This window comes from Lissotriton helveticus, chromosome 11, assembly GCF_964261635.1.
Source record: "Lissotriton helveticus chromosome 11, aLisHel1.1, whole genome shotgun sequence".
NCBI lineage: Eukaryota > Metazoa > Chordata > Amphibia > Caudata > Salamandridae > Lissotriton > Lissotriton helveticus.
In genome coordinates this window covers 271,518,231-271,537,493 of record NC_136072.1, presented here as the reverse complement: position 1 = coordinate 271,537,493, position 19,263 = coordinate 271,518,231, and the positions used below count along the sequence as shown (strand labels likewise).

The following is a 19,263-nucleotide window of genomic DNA, read 5'->3' as shown; positions in this document are numbered from 1 at the left end:
CGAAGTCACCGGTGACTATTTCGTCGTAGAGTATTCGACGTCGAAAGGTGGGTCGGCGCTCGCCGTCGAGGCGACTTCGCCATCGGCGAAGAGAAGGAGGTAGTCGTCGAGGGGATCCTCTATGTCGAGGAGGGCATCGAAGTCAAGACGCTCGCCGTCGAGGCAGAGGTCGCCATCGAGGCTGAGGTCGCCGTTGAGGCGAAGACGTTCGTTGTCAAGGAGGAGGCGTTTGCCGTCTAGGAGGAGACGCTCGCCGTCGAGGGGCCGACGCTCGCCGTCGGGTCGATGTTCTTCGACGCCAAAGAGGCGCAGAAGGAGTTCTGGCGCCAGGAGTCAGTCTAGCATGCGGCAGGTGCCGATAGGGGATTCTCCAACGCCCCAGCCTAGGTCAGAAGGCAGATCACCAGGCTCGGTGTATTCTGAAGTGTTTACGCCTTCTAGGCCGAAGTCGGTTACGCCCCCTCCTCCATTGCCCAGGGGGCCACCGCCGCAGGCTCCCACCCCACCCCACCCCGCCTCCACTTCCACCTCATCCTCAACCTCAACCTCAGCTTCCGACTGACAGGCCTCCTCCGGATCCTCAGGAGGACGGCTTTGCTGCCTCGATTCCCGACGCCCCCTAAGGGGACCCCTCGGCCGAGGGCCCCTGCCGGGCCAAAGCCGCCCACCCCGGTAAAGCCGGCAAAGCGCCCAAAGCCAAGGAGGTCGCGATCTCGCTCCGGACGGAGGGGGAGATCGCGGAGTCGTCACAGGTCCTCAACGAGATCGAGACGGAGTCACAGGAGGCGACAGTCGCGGTCCCGCACTGACTCTTCCGGGACCAGAACCTACTCACCGACTTTGTCGGAATCCCCGGGGACGAGAGTATCGCCGCTGGACGACATCAGCACATTCCAGGATGTTCTCCTGAGGGGTGCGGCTAAGTTAGGTATCACGGTGACGGTACCTACTCCCACGACATCCGTGATTTTTGAGACACTGCATAAAAAACACCTGTCTCGTCCTTTACTGCTGCTAGTGCCGGGGCTGGTAGAGCCCGCAGAGGAGTTGTTTCTCACCCCTGCGGTGACAAAGGCCGCTCCCTCCCGGCTCCTTAAGAAGTACAGGGCCCCGGATTCTAACCCGGCCTTCCTTCGGATGGATCCTACTCTGGATTCTGTCATAGTGACGGCGGCTAGGAAGCAACATGCCACCTCCTCGTCTTCTACTGTACCTCCTGATAAGGAGAGCCGATGGATCGACTCGGCAGGCAGAAAGGTCTGTGGGACGGCCTCTACTGCGATGAAGGCGGCCAGTGCTGCGGCTTTGCTAGGGCGATACGATAGTGCCCTATGGGAGTCCCTACAGCAATTCGCTGAGTTCCTTCCCCGGGAGAAGAAAGAGGATTTTCAAGAGATCCTGAAGGAGGGGATGCTGGTGTCGAACCAGCTCATCAGCGCGGCTGCGGATACGTCTCTTCTGGCTGCACCTGGGTACTGCCATGGTGTCAACTAGCGGCGCTACGCTTGGCTTCGGCTTACGTCACTCAAGCCGGAAGCTCAGCAGCGGGTGGCCAATCTGCCTTTCTCGGGTGAAGCCTTGTTTGGCAAGCATGCGGATGATGAAATGGCCCGCATGAAGGCGGAGGCCGAGACCCTGACGGCGGTCGGGTTGGAAAAGCTGAAGGAGAAGAAGACCTACCGCCCATTCCAGAGATGGTTTGGGGCGCAGGGCAGAGGGCGTGGACACACTTCGGGACCGCAGCAACAACAGCAGCAGCAGTTCCACAAGCACCAGAAGGGTAGAGGCGGCCAGCAGTCCGCAGAAGCGAACAAAGGCCCAGCTGGGTCTCGACCCTGAGCAGTTACTTCCTTCATCCATTACCCGCTCCGGTGGGGGGAAGCGTTCAAATTACTCCGGACAAGTGGGTCCTGAATATTGTTTTCAATGGATACAGTCTTCGGTTCACCAGCCCTCCTCCAATTCCACCGGTCAGCTCGCAGTTTCAACTGTGCGAGCTCCAGGCGGAGGCCGATATCCTGTTAAGGAAAAGGGCAATAGAAGACGTACCTCTGTCTCAAAGAGGAAGAGGTCTGTACTCCCGGTTCTTTCTGGTTCGCAAGAAGGACAAGAACGAGTTCAGGCCCATTCTGGATTTGTGGCAAGCAAAAAAGTGGATTCGCAAGGAGAAGTTTTGCATGCTGTCGTTGCATCAGATTTATCCTCCGCTACAACAGGGAGACTGGCTATGTGCTATAGACCTACAGGATGCGTACTTCCATGTGCCCATTGCACACAAACACAGGAAGTTCCTGCGATTCCAAGTCGGCGCCAATCATTATCAATACACAGTACTGCCATTCGGGCTGAAGTCTGCGCCCAGAACATTCTCGAAGTGCATGGCGGTGGTAGCTGCACACCTGAGGAAGAACAAGGTGTTTGTCTACCCATACCTGGACGATTGGTTGATCAAGGCCTCCTCCTTCTCGGAAGCTCAAGCGCACTTCCAGAAGACGTGTGTTCTCTTGAACAAGTTGGGGTTGCACATCAACATGTCCAAGTCTGTCCCGACTCCGGTCCAGTGCATACAGTATTTGGGAGCCTCCATCAATACGCTGTCAGCAAGCGTGTCTCCTTCGGAGGATAGACGATTATCACTCCTTCGGAAGGCGAAGGCTCTTATGACCGCTCCATCTACAACAGTGAGGACGGTGTCTTCTCTACTGGGGTCGATGGCCTCTTGTATCTTCCTCACGCCACACGCACGGCTGCATATGAGACCGTTGCAGGAGTGCTTGGAGGATCAGAGGAAAGGATCTTGGGACGACCGGATACGACTGTCTCTGCATGCTCTTCAGTCTCTGAAGTGATGGTGTTCAGCGGAGAATCTCCTCAGAGCGGTTCCCTTCTACAAGGACATTCCCACACAGACTATCGTGATGGATGCGTCTCTCCACGGCTGGGGGGCGCACTCCGGAGACTTAGATTCAAGGAACGTGGTCCCCGACGGAGTGCACGTACCACATCAATTTCCTGGAACTCAGAGCTGTTCACTTGGTTCTGAAGGCCTTTCATCCGTCCTTCCGGACCAACTCTCTGCTTGTACAGACGGACAATATGACCACGATGTATTACCTCAACGAGCAGGGGGGGTCGAGATCGCGCTCTCTGTCCAAGGAGGCGCAGGCGATCTGGCACTGGCTTCTAGCCAGAGGACTGACGATAACGGCTACCCATCTGCCAGGTGTGCAGAATGTTCAGGCAGACGCACTGAGCAGACTGATTCAGGAAAACCACGAATGGGTCATAAACGATGAAGTACTAGGAGAAGTCTTCGCAAGGTGGGGGACTCCAGACGTAGATCTGTTCGCCACCGCCGAAAACAGCAAATGCCGAGACTTCGCCTCCAGGTACTACCAGCTGGGGTCGCTGGGGAATGCGTTATGGATCAACTGGTCGAACAGCTTTCTGTATGCTTTTCCACCCATTCCCCGGATTCCGGCGGTGCTCATCAAGCTGTCCCAGTCCAGGGCGCGGATGATCCTGATTGCTCCGGAATGGCCCAGGCAGTGGTGGTTCACGGACCTGCTTCACCGGTCTCTCCTGCCTCACATACGGCTGCCGTGCAGGCTGGACCTTCTCACGAAGTTTGGGGGGCAGTTGTTGCATCCCAACCTCTCGTCTTTGAGTTTGGCGGCATGGCTCCTGAGAGAGTGCAATATGGCCATTTGAATCTTCCAGACGACTGTATGGACATATTGAAGGAGGCTAAGCGACCTTCCACTAGGACTTCTTATGCGTACAAGTGGAAGAGATTTTGCATCTGGTGCAAGTCCAAGAACTATGACTCAACGACGTGTAAGGAAAAGATCATCCTTCCTTATCTTCTACATCTGGCGCAGTCTGGCCTTAATGTCCATTCCATTAAGGTTCATCTTGCTGCGCTGACTGCCTACAGGAAATGTCCTTCACAGACTTCCTTCTTCCAGATCCCCGTGATCAAAGATATTTTGGAAGGCATGTAGAAAGTGTTTCCTCCTGTCCGGCTTCCTTCGCCTTCATGGGAATTGAATGTGGTGCTGTCCAGATTGATGAAGGAGCCTTTTGAACCTATTCATAAGGCTTCGTTGCAGCACCTGTCCTGGAAGGCGGCGTTCCTCGTGGCCATTACATCGACCCGCAGGGTGAGTGAAATTCAGGCGTTGTGTTGCCAAGAACCTTATACTATATTTCATGCTGCTAAGATTGTTATGCGTACTCACCCTAAATTTCTTCCAAAGGTTATATCTGATTTTCATGTTAACCAGACCATAACTTTACCTAAGTTTTTTCAGAATCCTTCATCTCCAGCGGAAAGGTCTCTGCATTCCTTGGATGTTAGGAGGGTGTTGAAATTTTATCTGGATAAAACCAAGGATATTCGTAGGTCAGACCAATTGTTTATCAATTATGGATCAGTCAGGACGGGTCTTGCTACCTCTAAACAGTCCATCTCGAGGTGGATTGTGTCCTGTATACAATTGTGTTACCAAAAGGCTAATAAGACCTTAGGGGGTAAACCTAAGGCTCATTCCACCAGGGGCAAAGCTGCCACGACTGCTTTGCTCCGTAATGTTCCAATTGCAGAAATCTGCAAGGTGGCCACTTGGAAGTCGGTCCATACCTTTGCTAAGCATTACTGTCTGGACCCTGGCATTGATAAATTGGTTGTAGGGGAGAATAATTTTGTAAGGTCTCTTGTTTCTGTCCCCACTAGTACCGCATTTGACCCCCCTGATTCAAGATGTAAGTATTAAGAGAATTGTCCATGTTGACCTCACTGAAGCCATTGGTGTACTGGTTATGACTGTATTCCACGCCTGAGCTACTCCATTATCGAGAGGCTCAGAAGGATCTGTTGAGGATGAACAGCTGCAAAAAGATTCCCTGGTTGGAGCATATGTTAATCTATGGGATCACCTGAGGGAATAAGTAAGGCAGCTATAACCTACTGGGAATATGTGTATGACCAATATACCTCGAGTACAAAGGCAGGATGTTTGGACAGTCAATTTCTGAGTTTTAAGTTCAGTTGCAAATTTGCACTTTTTTTAGATATGGTTTCACCTCCATTAGCAAAGAGTTTGTAATTGATAATTCGTTTGGGCTGCTTGCCACTAAGGACCTTTGGTGATTGGGTTAGAGAGCAAGCTTCAGATGACATGTGGCCTAGTGCCAGAAAAAGAACGTCCTTTTTCTTTTTGCACTGCATGCATATTACCATCCTCATAAGTGATGGATACGCCCAATTTGTTTTAACTTAAAATTACACGTCATTTGATTCCACATAGAACCCAAAAAATAGATACCTCCGGCCTAATTTTATTTACAGCAAGTCGTTTTTTGCTGAATGTTTGGTTTAAACACCTGACGATTATGTCTTAAAAGTACAGCAATATGTATGTCTTTGTAACTTTAAGAATAGATTATGACTTGGTCTTATTTTTTTACATCAAGTTTATCTATCTGGTATTCTTTTTATGATGATCAATATCCACTTATATGCAATTATATTATTTAATCTATTATGTTTTTATTTTATTTGTTTTTGCTAAAATCTATTAATACCAAATTATATTTCCAAAGCAGTTGTGTTTTGATGTGAAATGTAGTAATCTAGTACGGAAATTGTGTATGCTTTGATGTTTTTTTAAACTGCATAAAGTTCTATTGAATAACTGAAAAAGTAACCAATTGGCTACTCCCCTTAACACCCCTAAATTGAATATTTAGGAGGTACCCCTGATGCCAGGAACTATGATTTGACAGCTTGAGAAAAAAGAGGACAAAGAAGAGCTGCAAGACCGAGAGAACTGAAGACTGTTGTGGACTTCATGACAATCATGCCTAAGTGACTCGTTCTGCAGCTGAGCAACTACCAAGAACCCTTAGGCTGCCAGTCCTTCTCAAATTGCCAGCAATCTCTTTTGGAGTAGAGGAGCCACTCCCCTGCAGTCCGCAGGCACCGAAGAAGCAGAGTCTGGTTTACAGTGTTGCCTCTCTCTGACTAGCCCATTGCCCCCCAGAAGGAGGTACCTGTACTTCTGAAGGTCTGGTCTGCCCACCCCCCACCTAGTGAGAGGACACCAGGACTGACCGGACCTGCACAACACCAGTACCCAGGGTATTGGACCCCTTGCAGCAACCAAGGTCTGCTTGAGTCCAGTCAGGACTCTAACAGGACTGAGCAGCCATCAAGGGGCATCTGCACCACAGAGACTCCCTTCCAGAGTGTCCCAGCTGTCCTGATTTCTGCACTCTCAGAACCTTCAACCGGCGAGACCGACAACCGCGAGGGCCTCGGACGCACAGAGCTCAGCTGATGTATCTACTCTGCCCGAGTGCCCCAGGCCGGGTACTGACTAACTGGCCAAGCCCCCTTGCCCTCAGGACCGGTGTGGACCACAGCCCCCTGTTGGTAGATCCTGGACTTGTCCCCAAGTCCCCCTCTGCAGCCTGTTTCTAGGTGGCCCCCCTTCTTTCAATGGACGCAGCACTCAAAGCTACCAACCCAGCCAGCACCTCTGCACCTGGATTCCCCAGTTTAGGTACCGAGTAACTGCTAGTGTTTGGACTTTGGCCTCCTATGACCCTAAGTCCTGAAGGCAGAAACTGATGTAAATAACTGTATGCAACATATGCCTTTTTTTCCCATAGCAAAGCATTGCTTAAAGACGCAATCTGAAAGAGACAATTAGTAATGGATTCCTCACCTTAGAATTACCTCCAGGCGTCGGACTGGATCCAGAGAATTTTTTCCTTAGCAGTACCCCTGCGCGTTGATAGGTGGTGTCGGTCGACTCCGCGTCATTGGCGTCGTGGTTGCCGGAATGTCACCCTATCCACTTAAACGCCGCCCTCGCTTGCTGGTGGCACACAGCCAGCGCAGATCCGGTGAGAGAGGTACCTCGAGTCACTTTTTTACTCCGTATTTGTGACTTTTGACAACCTCTTTTTTGAGTTGATTGACTCCTGGTGCACAGAGAAATGTCACGTCGGACAGGCTTTAAGGCTTGTGACTCCTGTCACAAATTGATGTCAGTCGCGGACCCGTGCCTTTGGTACCTGTTGCACGACCACAACACAAAGTTGTGCTCAGACTGCCGCTCTGTGCCGTTCGAGGTCCCAGTCGACAGGAGGTCGCGTGACCAGTCGCAGAGCCACCACCGCCACTCGTCATCGAAGTCTTCGGGTAAGTCGAAGCACAAGAAGAAGGCGAAGAAGCACTATCGCTGTTCGCGTTCTACCTGTCCTTCGGCCGACGCTACGGGGGATGCGGAAGGTAGTCGTTCGGCTCTGCCTGTGGAGCCACTTGGATCGACTCCAGCCTTCCCTTCCTTTCCGTGAGCCGGAGGGACCCCTGCCCAGCTTCGAAGCTTTTTATGAAGCCTTGCACTCAATCTTCGGCAGCCCGACTCAACCGGCGCGCCTTCGGGCTCCGCAGACTCGGCTGGGGGCTCTAGGCTTTTGATGCTGGCGGCTTCAGCTCCAGCACCGCAGGGCCCCCAAGGATCGGCGCCGGTCGACCTTGTGACACTGGCGCCAAATCCATTGACTACGCCTCCACCAGTTGTCACCAGCCGGCTTCGGCCCCATCCTACCCCTCTTGAGGACATGGAGCCGGACCAACTTCGCCCGACGTCTGGACCAGCGCCAACCAGTACTTTTGAACTCCTGGTCTCCCCTGATATTTTCTGCCACCCTGAGTGGCTGCCAGGAGAGGTGAGGAGGACTGGGAGGGGTCTGTGGACCCTATTGCAGACCATTTAGAGGAACCGGACTGGAGAGACGAGTTGGGTGACACCTGTGGTCTGGACACCTCCCTAGACATTGGCATGCTTTCTCCACCTACAGTGGCTATGGCGGAGGGTGCGTCTTACGCAGTGGTGTTGCATAGGGCAGATGAGGCCCTAAACCTGGAGCTTCCTACGGTGGTGGTCAGGACTAACCTCCTGACCGAGGTTCTTCAGCCGTCAGCGACCTCTTCAGAGCCCCTGCTGCCGTTCAATGAGGCCCTTACGGACATAGTTTGGGGCACTTAGTCCAAGCCCAACAGAGGGGCTCCTGTGGGCAGGATGATAGGCTGATGCCACTGCCCGGCCCCGGGCAACCCCATTTTAGTCTCTTCCCATCCTACCCCAGAGAGCTTGGTAGTTCAAGTCTCAAAGTCCAAAGGTGCATTTCCTAATGCACCACCTGATAGGGAATCCAAGAAGCTGGACCACGTTGGGAAGATGTTTTCTTCCTCCAGCTTGGGACTGCGGTCGGTGAACAGCGCATGTCTATTAGGCAGTTACTCCTACTCTGTGTGGGACACAGTTGTGCAGGTCCTGCCACAGTGCCCGGAAGAAGCCCGGGCTGTGCTCTCCCATGCTGTTGCCGAAAGGAGAGACGCAGCGAAGTTCGCCATCTGGTCTGGGCTGGACACAGCTGACTCACTGCGCAGGACAATTTCCACATCAGTAGCACTGCAACGCTATGCCTGTTTGAGGTCCACTGGCTTTTCGGGTTATGTCCAAGCAACGCTTTTGGACATGCACTTTGATGACTGTCACCTGTTAATTGACAAGGCAGACAACACGCTCGAGTGCTTTAAGGATTCTAGGGCTTCAGCCAGATCCTTAGGCCTCGCTTCCACCTCCCGCCCAGCGCAGTCTGCTTTTCGCCCCTTTGGTGGCTACGGAACAGGTGCCCCGCCATGTTCCGCCCAGAGCCACAGACCTGCGCAAGCTGTCCAGCATCTGCGCAGCCCGGGTTGTGGAACCCACTACCGTGGGTCGGGTGGGCCAGCAGTCTCCAAATGCTCCTATTTTGACCTTTCAGGCCCATCAATCGTCAGTGGGCAGCAGGATTCGCCATCACCTCCCCCACTGGCTCAACATCACGTCAGACAGGTGGGTTTTGCAGATAGTCCAAAGGGGCTATTCCCTCCCCCTCGAGACTACCCCTCCATCCATGCCACCTCAATTCCATCGCATGTTGGAGGATCACTTGGCCCTTCTCCAGAAGGAAGTTACAGCTCTCTTGGCCAAGGGAGCTATCAAGCCAGTTCCTGTCCCAGAAGTAGGTTGCGGTTGCTATTCCCACTACTATCTGGTGTCCAAGAAGGACAAGAGCCTGTGTCCTATCTTGGATCTCAGGAACGTCAACCACTTCTTCCGTAAGGAGACGTTCAAAATGTTGACACTGGCTTAGGTCCTGTCTGCTCTTGACCTGGGAGACTGGTTGGAAGCGTTGGACTTGCAGGATGCTTATTTTCACATCCCCGTCCTGCCGGCCCATCTGCGTTATCTATGGGCCACAGTAGGCCATGAGCACTTTCAGTTTACTGTGCTTCCCTTTGGCCTTATCAGCGCCCCTCAGTGTTCACGAAAGTGATGGTGGTGGTTGCAGCTCATCTGCGCCGATCGGGGTTCCAGTCTTTCCCTGTCTGGACGACTGGCTGTTGATGGCAGGCTCACCCCAGGCAGTCGTCTCCCACCTCCACGGCGGACTGCCTGCATTTGCTGGAGTTCACTATTAATCTCCCGAAGACTCCCTCTCAGAAGCTCCTTTTCATCGGAGCGGTTCTGGTTTATCATCCAGAGCAGCAAGTCTGGGATAGTTGGGCTATGATTCTGACCTTTCAGCCTCTATCCCGGGCTTCGGTCAGACTGACTGAGGCTGCTGGGCCTCGTTGCCTCTTGCATCCTGCTGGTGGATCATACCAGATAGCATATGCGGGCTCTGCAGTGGGACCTGAAGATCCAGTGGGCACAGCATCGGGGGAATCTGTCCAATTGCGTCTAGATCTTGGAAGGCACTGCTCGACAATTGCTGTGGTGGCTCACGAACCAGGAATGGGTCAATAGCAAATCCCTCTCTGTTAGATTTGGGGGTCCATAGTTGGCAGAGGTAGGTACCTTTGACCAAATAGGAACCCTTACGTCTAGTCAGGGTAAGGGGTTACACTCCTAAAATAACTTCTGCTCACCCCCTTGGTAGCTGGGGTGGGCGGACACACGGGAGAAGCAGAGATTAGAGGCCTCTGGCCTACGTCGGAGTTCGGGCTCCACATCAACCTACTGGAGCTTCGGGTGATCCGTCTTGCACTGAAACCATTCTTTCCTTCTGTAAAAGGAAGAGTAGTGCAGGTGTTCACGGACAACACCAGCACCATGTGGTACTGCAACAAACGTCAGGGTGGGGTCGTGGACCATATGTCAAGAGGCTCTCCGCTTTTGGACATGGCTGGAACATCAGGGCATATCCCTAGTGGTCCAACACCTGGCAGGTTCTCTGAACGCCAGAGTGGGCCAACTCGCCGCAGGTGCATGATGGATCACGAATGGCGTCTTCACTCTGAGGTGTTGCTAGGTCTTTCAGCAGTGGGAAGAGTCTTGGTTAGATCTATTCGCCACTGAAGTGAAGGCGCAATGTCCGCAGTTCTGCATGTTGGAATTTTCAAAGCGGCACTCGATCGGTGATGATTTTTGACGCAAGTGGCGTTGCGGTCTTCTACACGCCTTTCTGCCTATTGCACTTCTGCCCAGAGTGCTGAAGAAAATCAAGTGCAACCAGGCCCAAGTCCTTCCTGTGGGTCCGGATTGGGCACGAGGAGTCTGGTATCCTGAGCTGTTACACATGGCCATTGATCCTCCGATCAGACTGCCTCTTTCGGAGGACCTTCTGTCGCAGCAGCAGGGGATGGTCCTCCACCTGAACCTGTCCAGCCCCCACCTCCTTGCATGGAGTTTAAGTGGCAGCAGTTGACTGCTATCGACCTTCCTCCCTTAGTCTGTAACGTTATCTTGGCAGCCAGGCATCCCTCCACTAAAACGGTATACACGTGCAGATGGAACAAATTTCTGTCATGGTGCACAGCAATGCCTGTGGATCCCCTTTCCGATCCCTCTTTCTGAGGTTCTCTTGTTCCTCCTTTCTTTGGCCCTGCAGGGTTCTGCTCTGGGCACTCTTAAGGGCCATCTCTCAGCCAGTTCAGCCTTTCTTAGGCTTCCTGATCAACCTTCTCTTTTCAAGTCCCCTATTGTAAATAGATTCCTTAGGGGCATTACTCATCTCTTCCCTTCTATTCCTTTCGTAATACCCCAGTGGGACTTGAAGTTGGTTCAGAGTGATCTCATGTGCGCTCCCTTTGAACCCCTATTTAATTGTCCTCTCAGATTTTAACTTTGAAAACTGCCTTCTTGGTCTCCATCGCCTCTGCTCGCAGGGTGAGTGAGCTTCAAGCCCTTTCTTCTAAACCTCCTTTCCTGACTGTTCATCCGGACAAGGTTGTCCTTCGCCCTAGGCTGCCATTCCTTTCCAAAGTGGTTACCTCTTTCCACGTAGGACAGACCATCACTTTGCCCACCTTCTTTCTGTCTCCGTATCCGTCTAAAGACGAAGAGCAGCTCTATTGTCTGGATCCAAAATGTGCACTTTCCTTCTATCTGGATCGCACAAGACTATACTGGGTAGATAACAAACTCTTTGTTGGCTACTTAGGTGCCAAGAAAGGTTGGGCCGTACAAAAACGGACCATCTCTCAATGGTTCATCCTTTACATACAAACTACTATTCCTTGGCGAAAAAGGAACCTCCAGTAGGTTTGCGTGCCCATTCCATCAGGGCAGCAGCAGCTACATGGTTTCACTGCACACCTTTACCAAACGCAACTACCTGGACAGCCAAGTCCGGAGAGATGGCTTCTCTGGCCGTTCAGTTCTCCCGGACTTTCTGGTGTGAACTTTGTTCACAGACCCACCTCTGAGGTTGGTATTGCTGGGGTATGTATTCTAAGGTGAAGAATCCATAACTACTGGTTCCTTTAAGATCACCAGTTACTTCCCTTCGGTAACTTTATATCTGTACGAAACCTAGATTAGTTATAGATTCCTCACCAAAACCCATCCTCCCCGTTCTAAGAACTGACTTCTAGAGTAAGGGACTCCCTTTCAGAGCCCTAGTTTTCATGCATCAGTGATCAGTGTCTTGCATGGCTCTGCGCTTCTGGCGTGGAAAGTCCTGGAAAGAATGGACGTCAGCGCACTAGAGCGGCTTATAAGTAGGTACCGCAACATCATTTGGTGACCACAACCCCAGTGATGAACGTGGAGTCGACCGACGCCCCCTATCGACATGCCGGGGTACTGCCGTGGGAAAAATTCTCCGGATACAGTCTGGCGCCTGGGGGTAATTTTAAGGTGAGGAATTCATAACCAATCTCTCTTACAGATCTATTGTTACCGAAGGTAAGAAACTTGTTCTTTAAGTGAACTGTTTACTTACCTGTGAAATTCAATATTTAAAAAGTACTTACTTGATAATGAAGTTCCTGATCTCAAAATTCATATAAAAATACACCTTATTTTTCTAAATTGGTCTCGAATTTATTTGTGTGTGTGTGTGTCTCCTTTATTGCCTCTCTACACCAGTTAGGCTTGTCTGGTCTCTTTATACAGTGTATCTCGTTTTGGTCGACTGTATACTGTATACTGTATGCTTCCTACAGAGGGCATTTTCAGTTTGCTGTGCTCCCCTTCAGCCTCCCCAACACCTTTCGGTTTTCATGAAAGTGATGGTGTTGGTCTCTGCCCATCCTCAGTGGTGTGAGAAAGTGCCTCTTTTTGTATGGTGAACCCCCACTTTTTGCCTGGTTTTAATGTGGTTGGAATGTCAATTTTGTCTTTGTGGAGGAATACATGGAGTTGTGAGATTACACAGGAAGACCAGCTATTGATAAGACTACATAAGAAATACCAAAGCTATCATATCTTGCTTTTTGTGTTATTTTCATGAGTTTTTACATAATTAATTTGGCAGAAAACAATTTGTTTTTCTAGCTACCTTAATGTTTGCACTACTGCTGTTATTTTTAATAATATTATTATTTTTATAATATTTTGGGAGGGATAGAAAAAGGCATTTATGGACAGAAAGGGGCCAGCAGTTTAAAAATGGTAGAAAGGTCTCAGTTGGAGTTTCAAATAAAGTGTGGCATTGTCCAACTTAATTTTCTCAGTGGAGTAGATTTTATTGCAATATGCTAGGAGCCAGAGTTTTACCATTTGAGATAATGCTTTGGTCATTGCAGATGCATATTTTACATTGACTCAAATATTTACATTACTCAAAACATTTCATCTGTTTGCCAAATGTTATTTACTGCCTTGTTTATGCATTATGAGTTTTCCGGGGGAGTGGTTTACGTTAACTTTTCCTAGACTACAAAGCATCCATTTGTGAGATCATACTGCACCGTCATAAGCTGTGATTGTTAGGCTCACATACATGGGGTGGTAATATCTCCTGGCATCAGTTTTACCTTTTATTGGGTTGTCTCGCACAGGAAGGAGATATCAAAGCGATCTGAACAGGTTTGTATTATCTGATTGATACTTCTAGCTTCAAATTCCTTACCGTAGAATAGTCCCCATTTGTCAGACTTGATCTTGTCCCGGAACCGGCCTGCGCAGTGCTAATATAGGCGTCACCCTGGCATGCTGATGTCTGTTTTTTACTTTCCATACCAAATAACGCTGATCCTTGAAGACCTACCCTCCGTCTAATTGACAGTGTTTTTTCTTGACCTTTTGTCAAACTTGTTTCAAGAGATTTATCTCCTGGTGTGACCGCATTCCCTCAAGCTTCTTGCCCCCCGACGACCCAGTGACATTCAAGATCCCAGTCTCACAGTATTTCCCTGGACCGTTTTCAGATCTGCACCGGTCGGCATAAAGAAATCAAACTTTGCCCTGCCCGTCTAAGGGCCTGATTTAGATCTCGGCAGACTGGTTATTCTGTCACAACGGTGAAAGATATCCCATCCGCTGAAATATAAATCCTAATATATCCTGTGGGATTTATATTTTGGCGAATGGGATATCCATCACCGTTGTGACCCAGCAACCTGTCCGCGGAGACCTAAATCATACCCCAAAATCTTTGGACGAAGCGTGGCAGTTTCGTCACTCCAGGCCATGCACTTTGGCAGAGCCTGAATCTACTTCCGCTCCACTCTTCCCGGACTTTCCTGGAGCCCGCTCCTGCCCACTGGAAAGAATTTTGAGAGTCCATGCACCTTTAAGGCATCCCCAGCCCCTCTGAAACGCATAGGGTGACCTGGGTCTTCCGGGAACAGTCTTGTGCCCTGAATTTTCTAGTGCAGACATTTTTTTCATGATAGAGCTCTAGCTGCTATAAAACATTCTAAATTGGTGGGGCAGTGTGAAATGAAGATGGAATGGCTTGCGTAAACCCCTTGAATCTTTAACTGGTTAAATGAATGGATATGGTCAGGGCACTCCACTGCTCACGCTGGATAGTAGCGAGCAGGGGATTGTAGTGCACAGTTCCTCCTTGACTAATCTTTCATCTTTATGGTGCACACATTTTGGGAAAAGAGGGACAGTCCAGCTAGTAGCCCCTTTGCAACTCCTCTTCAGTTGAGGATCCAATTGTCATTAGCAATACTTAAGGGGCAGCATGAAAGGACTGGAGGGATTGCCTCTTTTTCTTTCTGACGGCATTGTAGCTCTTGCTACCACTTTCCTTACCCAATGCTGAACACTAAACTTAATCTATCCAGTAAGATACAAGATTCTCATTGCCAATTATCCTTCCTACTTTCTTCTTCTCTCATATATGCGACTGTGCCCTTTCAATTGTTATAGTTGTCCTTTGGTTGCTCAAAGCTATATACAAGATCCCTTCTATGTGAAATATATTGGCTAGATGGAAACTGTTTTGCAATAATCTAAAACACTACTGCAAGTGTACTGTAACATTGCTTTGTGTTGTCATTTGACTCTCCTCAAACCCCATTTTACTACTATGATCTTCCTAATAACCATTTCTAGACTCTTCCCTCCTCTATCACATTCAATCAGACTAACTAACTCTCAAATTAATAACTTCTGTTTCCATGTACTAATCCATAGCTAATCGTTTTTGAGTAGCGTGTTACTTACAGAAAAGCACTTCAACACCTTGTCAGGGGCAGCAAGCGTTATATAAATACAATTAGATTATACAATTATATTATGTTTCCTCCCAGGCCAATCATCATGCCCTAGTGGGACTTAAACCTCATCCTGATCTTTTTAATGTATGTGTCCTTTCAGCCACTGCACAATTGCACGCTCCAGTTATTGACCATCAAGACTGCTTTTCAAGTGGCCATTACATCGGCTAGGAGGGTCAGTGAATTACAGGCACTCACTGACCACCCGCCTAACACCACTTTCTATCTGGACAAATTGGTACTCTGTACACATGACTCCTTCCTCGCAAAGGTTGTGACTCCTGTCCATGTTGGCCAGAACATCACACTGCCTACCTTCTTTGGTCCACCTCACCCTTCAAAAGAGGATCTGAGATTTCACCGACTGGATCCACTAAGGGCGTTTTCATTCTAACTTGATTGCACTAAAAGGTTTCCGTTTGACAATCAACTCTTTGTGGCATATGTAGGAGTTAAGAAAGGGAAGGCTGTTCAGAAACGAGTTATCTCAAGATGGATAGTACTCTGCATTAAGTGCTGCTACGCATTGGGCAAAAAGCAACCCCCTGAGGGCTTGGATGCTCCTTCTACCAGAGCCAGGACTGCGACCACTGCCCACGGAGCCACTGTCCTGAACATCTGTCGGGCAGCAACGTGGGCACCTCTGCACACATTTACCATGCACTACTGCCTGGGCAGCTAGGACCGTCGTTACAGACACTTTTCCCGTCTGCTCCTGCAGGACTACCTGGTTTAAATTTGCTTTGCAGGCCCGCTTCTGCATTACGTGGGTATATATCCCAAGGTAAGGGATCTGCAGCTAGAAGTCTCTACCAGATGAACAAGTTAGCTACATTCGGTAACACGTTATCTGGTAGAGACTATATAGCCGCAGATTCCTTTCCGGTCTTACCGTCCTCCCTGCTATGTGAACTGATTACAGTGTGAGGGTCACCCTTCTAAAGGACCTTAGAATTTCATACCAGTTGTCAGTCTTCATCGTTGCTCCGCTCTCTTGGCATGGAAAGTCACGAAAGGAACTGACATCAGTGCGACAGGGTTGCACCTATATAAGCACCGCGCATGTCGTGTCCGGTGCAGCTGAAGCATAGCCAACAGACCCCACCTACCAGCACACAGGGGTATTGCTTGAAAATGTCTGTATGTAGTCTAACACCTGGGGATTATTCTAAAGTAAGAAATCCGTGGCTAAAGAGTCTATACCAGATAAGGTGTTACCGAAGGTAAATAACTTGTTTATCTTGCAAAACAGTCTGAATGTTTTTACAGTTTTTGCTGAATTTATCATTTTATTTTTTGTAGGTTTCAGTAAATTTCGGTCCTTACTTCAAATATCCTCCCAAAGATGTCACTTATCATCCTGTAAGTAAGATTTAAAGAATAAAGTCTTGTAAAGTATGTTGTGATACAATACAATCTCTGCTCCTTTGTGAATCCGATCTGGATGCCAGTTTCAACAAAGGAAACAAGTAGATTTTGAGTGTGAAAATACAATTGGAAATTACTGTGTAGGAAATGCACAACTGCTTGGTACACTCTTGTGTACAATTGAAGCCTTGCTAACTCTTGTTCAATTCATGCTTTTCGAGACTCTTAAAACATCTGCATATCTTTTTTTTTTCTCCATAAATTACAAAAGGGCAATAGAGAGTAGAGCCAGTTGCCACCTATACTACATTTTATGAAGCGTTGTTGGGCATTCCTTTTGTATAGGGTTAATTTGCAGGATTTGTCAAGTAGGTAAATCTGTATCTTGCATTTTATACAGCTTTTTTTCTTATTTTTAGGGTTGGTTCAGAAAACGCCCCAGCATGTTTTTCAAAAACAAATGTAATACAATTAGATGTACTTCTATACTGGGCATTTCACTTTGCCCTCTTCATTTATTGGTTTTCTTGGAGTGTTGTGCCCCTTTTGTTTCCGCTCACAACATACAGCATTCTTCATCCATTGTCTATCCCTCACTATAAATGACAGCATTTTTTTCTGATCAGATGTGTGCAACCACTTGAATAGGAGTGAAACTCTGTGCCGTTAACTAGTGTGCCTGGGAAACTCCTTTATTTTTATATTTCTGCCAATCCTCTTTGAAACCACATGACCTATTTGGGATTTGAAACCGTAAAATCTGAAGGACATAAACCTGTGATGCCAAATGACCGGATCTAGCTCTGTAGTCTATATTCCAAGGATTGCTGTTCCCATACTCCAAAGAGAACAGGAAATACTATATTTGACTGCCTTACATAAAAAAAGGCCTGATCTGTTGGGCCCCAGTCTGTTTTTCGAAGTCAAGTTACGGAGTAGTTTGTGCCATCTTCAAGCCCCCATCATCTTTATCCCCTTCCCCTAACCCTCAAAACCAGAGGCTGCAAGACACTCCAGATCTGATCTTGATCAGTGACTGTCATCTAGGGCCCTGCTCAAAGTTTCAAGCCACACTTCAGTCTCAGACTGAGCAGTTTTCAAGTCCTTTAACACCCAGTTTAGCTGATCTGTACCTATGCGACCACCTATCCAGTTCTTTTGGTATAGGTGGTCTTGTATCTTCATGTGGGCAGCATGTACAGAAGTCTTGATCATTCAGGTTAAAAGAAGCCTTTTGTATACCCATCTATGCAGCTGTAGGAAACTTAATAGCAGCGAATACAAGCAATAGAAAGTCATGACTGGATCACATCTCTGGAAGGATCATCACCCAAGGCATCATGGTATCCGGGCCCTACAGTGGGTAAAGCCAATTCTCGATAGGAGTGCTCCCCCGGCCGCCACCATGCAGTCCATTTGGTTAATGAACCCACAGCACGTTATATTGGGGCCTAGTGTATGCTCTTGGTGCAGAGGTCACTGTCTTCACTCGGGCGTACTTCAACTACTGGGCTTTTCGTTGATGGTCATACAGTGAGCAATTTGATCACCAAACACTTTTTTAAATGTAAGCTTTTCATTCTTGAAAATAGTTTTCCTATCCTAATCTCCTTTTTTTATGTATCAAATTTAGAACTGTCAATCTGCACTATACATTTGCTGAAGAAGGAAACCCTTTCAGACATGCCGAATGTAGAAAACAAAGTAATAACCTGTGCCTCTAGCATTGAATCTTACATGGAAAAATGTTGAGCCTGCTCCTTATAGTATTTTAAAGGTTGCACTTGGTCAACATGCCCTGAAGAGCCAGTTTGCCAGTTCATTTTCCCACTGCATAAAGCCAGGACCCCTGAACACTCCACTGCTTTATTTAGGTTTATAGATTGATTTATCACAAGAACTCGTGGGTTCACTTGACCCATTTTAAAATCAACATCTATTTAGTGCCATTTTGTCCCAAAAGTAGACTTTTTTCAATCGGATAAGCCACACTTGACCTGCCTTTCAATGATTAGTCCAGCTGTCTTCAAATCGTGTCCTTCCTTTCGCAGAAAAAGTCCTAAAAAGACCAGCACACCGTGTGAGCTATTTCACTTCCAAACTCCCATTCAATTGCCGATTGTGGAATGCATTGAGGCTTCATATTGGAGGCTGCAGGGCAAATAGGAGATCCAAGCTCAGCCTTCTTGGTGAAACACTGAACATAATCTTATAGTCTCACCCCAGCAGACAGTTGTAGAATTGATGCTTACCATCAAGTACCGCAAAGGTTACATCGAGTTAGTTGTTGAGGGAATTCACTGTTTCCCTTCCATCAATCTAGAGCAGAAGTTTATTTGCACTCTCGTGCTTTAGTTGATGGGACAATACAGCTTTTGGGTTCTTTAAAGGAGCTGGCTCACCACTTCTCCATGTGAAATGTAGTGTACCTAGCATAGTTTATTTGTGTTTATTTTCGTAGGTATTTTTAAAAGGAAAGTGTGGATTTCTTCTAAGTAAAAACCACTTACAATGCTGATTGGCAAATTACAATTGATGAATAGAAATAGACCAAAAATGCGGTCTCTTCTAAGCACGTTTTCTATATGCAATTCTTATTATAATGGCACATTTTAATAAGACCTATGATTTATTTATTTTATTTATTTTTGACATTTCTAAAGCGCGACAAATACCCTCAGGCGTCTTGGCGCTAATAAAACAGTCACTTGTAGAAAGAAAAATGGGGGGGGACGGGGATCACTGATCAAACAACCATGTCTTCAGGAGTTTGCGGAAGTGAAGGAGGGAAGGGCTCTGCCTAATGTTTTGGGGAAGAGTGTTCCAAAGCTTCGGGGCTGCTACCAAAAAGCGTCGATCGCCCCATGACACCG

At 48.4% G+C, this 19,263-nt stretch overlaps 1 protein-coding gene across 4 annotated transcripts in view; it reads left to right on the top strand.

Annotated features, from left to right (window-relative positions):
• The window catches only part of ASH2L (ASH2 like, histone lysine methyltransferase complex subunit), a 271,360-nt gene that overhangs the window by 237,296 nt on the left and 14,801 nt on the right, over positions 1–19,263 (top strand). For all 4 annotated transcript variants that reach the window (XM_078668167.1, XM_078668168.1, XM_078668170.1 and 1 more), the window contains one exon: positions 16,325–16,384. In XM_078668167.1, the coding sequence (XP_078524293.1) occupies positions 16,325–16,384 (60 nt within the window). The remainder of the gene's footprint in view (positions 1–16,324; positions 16,385–19,263) is intronic.